General features: G+C 31.5%; 1 protein-coding gene across 1 annotated transcript in view; it reads left to right on the forward strand.

Annotated features, from left to right (window-relative positions):
* LOC107742593 (DNA-directed RNA polymerase III subunit RPC5-like) overlaps positions 1 to 4,691 on the forward strand; it is a 19,092-nt gene that overhangs the window by 2,947 nt on the left and 11,454 nt on the right. Inside the window, exons 7-12 of the mRNA XM_016555636.1 lie at positions 388 to 495; positions 1,160 to 1,209; positions 1,309 to 1,428; positions 3,511 to 3,596; positions 3,688 to 3,732; positions 3,803 to 3,894. Of these exons, the coding sequence (XP_016411122.1) occupies positions 388 to 495; positions 1,160 to 1,209; positions 1,309 to 1,428; positions 3,511 to 3,596; positions 3,688 to 3,732; positions 3,803 to 3,894 (501 nt within the window). The remainder of the gene's footprint in view (positions 1 to 387; positions 496 to 1,159; positions 1,210 to 1,308; positions 1,429 to 3,510; positions 3,597 to 3,687; positions 3,733 to 3,802; positions 3,895 to 4,691) is intronic.

The following is a 4,691-nucleotide window of genomic DNA, read 5'->3' on the forward strand; positions in this document are numbered from 1 at the left end:
ACAACTCTGTGCTTTTGTTCTCATTTATTTTCATTTTTAGTTTAGTGAATTTAACTTCCGCTGTAAAAGCCTTATTTTTGTTTTTAGATTGCAATGTTACAATGTTAGAATGAAATGTGATTTTAACCCTTTTTTGCACATGATATAAAGGCTTACATGGTTACATTCACTTTATTTGTTTTCATAGCCTTTAATATGTATTGTTTTGTTGGACAACATTGGGTGGGAAGTGAAATATATATATATATATTAAATACAGATTTTTTAAATACAAAAACGAAAATACAGAGATATATACTGAATATCGCAAATCGGCCAAAAAATACCGAGATATGAATTTTTGCCCATATCGCCCTAATGTGCTGTGCTGTGATGTTTTGGTGGCAGGAGAGCTTCATCTCACTCCACTGCAGGGAATCCTCCAGATGAGACCCAGCTTCAGCTACCTGGATAAAGCTGATACTAAACATAGAGAACGAGAGGCAGCCAACGAAGGTACGGGGGGTTTTGGGGTCACTTGTGGGGGTTTTTTTCTTCTAAATTTGCTCTTATAGGGCAAATGAAGATTGCACTTATTTTTCTTTTTAAAATCAAATTATCACAAATATTAATAAGAGTGTCTATGATGAACTTATGCCGAGTTCTTAGAAAACATATTCATTTTGCTTTTTAAATTCAAATACAGATTTTATTTGTCACACACACAATTATGCATAGTACAGTGTGCAGTGAAATGCTTTTTTTTAAACTCTCTGCACATACAATAAAATAATAAACAAGTAAACAAGAATAACAAAGTAATAAAATCTATTAAAACAAAATCAACATATATTAACAATTTAATTTTACAAGGGGATGTAGAGATATTAGACGCACGTTATTGCATACGTGTAAAATGAAAAGTATATGATTTTGAAAAAATGTAACAATTTTCCAGAAAGGTTTTAATTTAATAACTAAAAATGACTGAGAAATTAAAAAGTACGTACATATTTGAGCATACACATTGTTATTTTCAAAAGAAATTTAAATGCATTTTTGTATGTCAAGGTCAAATACATATATATATATATATAGATGTTTCATCTTTGATAAAATGTCATTGCCAAGTGCTTTGTCATAATTGTTGTCAACGACTAACGAGTGCGTGGGTTTGCAGCTGGAGACTCTTCTCAGGACGAAGCAGAAGAAGATGTTAAACAGATCACTGTAAGACTTCATGCAGTTGTTTTCTTTGTTTTTGGCAAGTAGAGAATAAAATGCCTGGTCCTGCTCATCGCTCTTATTGTTGACTTGTCCTTTAACCAGGTGAGGTTTTCCCGGCCCGAGTCCGAACAGGCCCGTCAGCGCCGCATCCAGTCCTATGAGTTCCTGCAGAAGAAACAGGCTGAAGAGCCCTGGGTTCACCTGCATTACCACGGTATAAAGGTGCGTGTGATCATGTGACCCGCTGCAGCACGCTTCACTGACACTGTAAATCAGATCAAACAAACACATGACATTTGTATCATTTTTATACATTTGTTACACTTACAAAGACTTTGGCTTTGATCTTGAAATCAGTAAACATGCCGTCTCAACCTTTAAAAGTGAAGAATGCAAGACGTTGATTTTAGTATTATAACTTGTAGTGCAAAGTAGGGCTGTATAACCATATAGTTATATTTTTACCATGGTATTGAGGTGCTATATGTGTGGTTTTAACTGTGTTTATCATGATTTAAATGTATGCTACTATGGGAGACCAATGCTTAATTTAAAAAATAAATAAATACTTGGTCAGAATAAATGTAACCATATAAAACTGAGGTTGCTACAATTTTTTACAGATGTTACTGATTTTGATTATGAACAAAAATGTACCTCTGCATCCTATCTCAAGCTACTATCAAATGTGCATTTCTAAGAGACAAAAAGTGATATTATTATTATTAATATTATCAGGCAACCCAAGCCTGCTTCTTGATTTGAAACAGTATCACTCATTAGAACGTGCTGAAACTAAGAAATTAATTTTTCTATTTAGATATTTATTTTGTTAAGGAAAATTAACGGTCTGGTTTCTACAGCTTTCACTTAGGAGCAAAAATCTGGCTTTAAACTTGAAAGAAATAAAGATTTGACATTTATTGTGATAATTATCGATATCGACTGATATGAAAAAAAAAATTATCGTGATAATTTTTTTAGGCCATATCGCCCAGCCCTAGTGCAAAGTAAAAATTGTATTATATTATGAAATATTTTATTTTATTTTACAGTACAATTGTAATTTATAACAGTAATGTATTTCTGTATTTATTTATTTTTTTAAACTGTGAATGTTTGGAACAAGGAAGTGAAATGTTTATCTCATTATTGAAATATTAGCATAAAATCTCTGGGACTTCCAAGTAATGTTTGGTTTTCAATATTTGATCATATCAAATCTATTTAATTTAATTTAATTTAATTATAGTCTTAATTTGTCAATGGTAATGTATTTCTGTGTTAATTTCCAGTGTATTTCTGTCTTAAATTACAGTTAAACCTAATAATAATAGTTATTATTATATGATTATAATTAGGGTTGCAAAAAGGTGGAAAATTTCCAGTAAATTTCGGAAACATTCCAGGATTTTTTTGGAATATTCCAGGGATTTTTGGAAAGTTTCCGGAAATTTTCCACCCCTTTGCAACCCTAATTCTAATAATAATAATAATAACAATAATTATGACCGGATTTAAAAAAAAAGTGAACATTTGGAACACGAAAGTGAATTTTTTCTCATCACAGTGTAATCGCAGAACTATAGAATTTTTGCTCAAGTTTCTCAGCCCTATTTAAAAATCATTTAAAAAAAATTAAAATAAAATAAATTGTTTACTTGCATGTCATGTGAATGTTAACCGACATCAAAGAACTGCAAACGCATCAAATTAAACATGGAACTGGAAATGTGTTCAATTTAAATGTTAAATTATTGCAATATTAACTTTAAAATCTCATCTAATTATTATAATTTTTTTTTTTTATTTGTCATTAGTAATGTATTTCTGTCTTAATTTTCAGTGTATTTCTGTCTTAAATTACAGTTAAACCTAATAATAATGTTATTATTATATGATTAATATTAATAATAATAATAATAATAATAAATTATAATAAACTGTCTGGATTTTTAAAAAAGGGAACGTTTTGGAACACGAATGTGAAATTTTAATCTCATCACAGTTCAAATCTCAATGTAATCGCAGAACTATAGAATTTTTGCTCAAGATTTTTTAAAAATCATTCAATCAAAATAAAATTAATTGTTCACTTGCATGTCATGCGAACGTTAACCGACATCAAAGAACTGCAAACGCATCGAATTAAATGTGGAACTGCAAATGTGTTAAATGTTAAATTATTGTAATATTAACTTAAAAATCTCATCTAATATGTTTTAGCTGACAAAAAAGTTGGGAAATCATTCAATATATATTATATTCCTTATGCATTCTCATTTATTGTGATTCTATCTTTAGGACGGACGTTCTGAGCACGAGCGCCAGTATCTTTACTGTCAGGCCATGGATGCCACAGAGAACACAGAGCTGGTGAAAACACCGCGGTTAGTGTCTGCTGGCATTTACCCTCGAGCACTGGAGCATCCGTCTGTCAAATACCTGTGTGTTCACCTGATGTGTTTGTTCTCTCCTCAGTGAATATCTGGCCATGCTTATGCCTCCACTGGCTGAAGAGAAAGTGTAAGTAGAAGAACATACAGGTGGTGGTATTTTCCCCATGTTCCCCATTTTATGCCATCTCGTCCTCTAGCATCAAGCCCATGGGTCCCAGTAACGTGCTCTCAATGGCCCAGCTCCGCACGCTGCCTCTGGGTGAGCAAGTCAGGACGCTGATGAAGAACGGTGAGCTTGGGTTACGTCTTTGTTCATCTCTGCAGGTCTTAAAGTCTTAATTCACTCTTCCACAAATCAAGGCCTTAAATCAGAAGTCATTAAATGTTGAATGCACTGCAAAGCATGAATATCTTCCTCAGTGTTTTTGTTTTCCAGTGCAAATATCTGAACGTCAAAACATTAAATCAAGATAGGTTTACTGAAAATTTTAAATGTCTTGGAAAAACTGAACAAAATGAGTTTGAATTACGTTGATTCTTCTAAAGCCCATTGGCGGATATTTGTTCTTAACTAACTTAATTTCTGATCAGCTTCTTAGAAAACAAGACTTTATATCTCAAGTAAATGCATCTTAAAGGGGACATATCGTGAAAATCTGACTTTTTCTGCATTTAAGTGCAGTGTTTCCCCTAGGTTTACGGCTTTGGGGGGGGCTCCGTTTTTTTTTCTGGACTCCTTTTTAATGGTTAAATTACATTTTATTAATCAAAAAGCATGTCAAATTAATTAAAATCATGAAACTTAAACAATTTAACATCAATTTATTAAAAGTTTAACAAATATTACATGTTTAGGGCCCTATGAAATGTTTTATTTTTCCAACCTTATGTTTTATTGTAACCAAATTCTGTTTTAGCATGTCTAATTATTTGAAAGCATAAAACAAGTTTAATTTATTCTTACAATAGCCTTATGATTTTTTGCTCAGAAATTCTGTTATTGTATATTTACATTTTGTTTTAAGGCATAAAACATTCATTTAATCTATCTTTTAAGTAATGAAAATTAAACAAATGTTATTTTTT

This window comes from Sinocyclocheilus rhinocerous, unplaced genomic scaffold, assembly GCF_001515625.1.
Source record: "Sinocyclocheilus rhinocerous isolate Xijiao unplaced genomic scaffold, SAMN03320098_v1.1 scaffold706, whole genome shotgun sequence".
NCBI lineage: Eukaryota > Metazoa > Chordata > Actinopteri > Cypriniformes > Cyprinidae > Sinocyclocheilus > Sinocyclocheilus rhinocerous.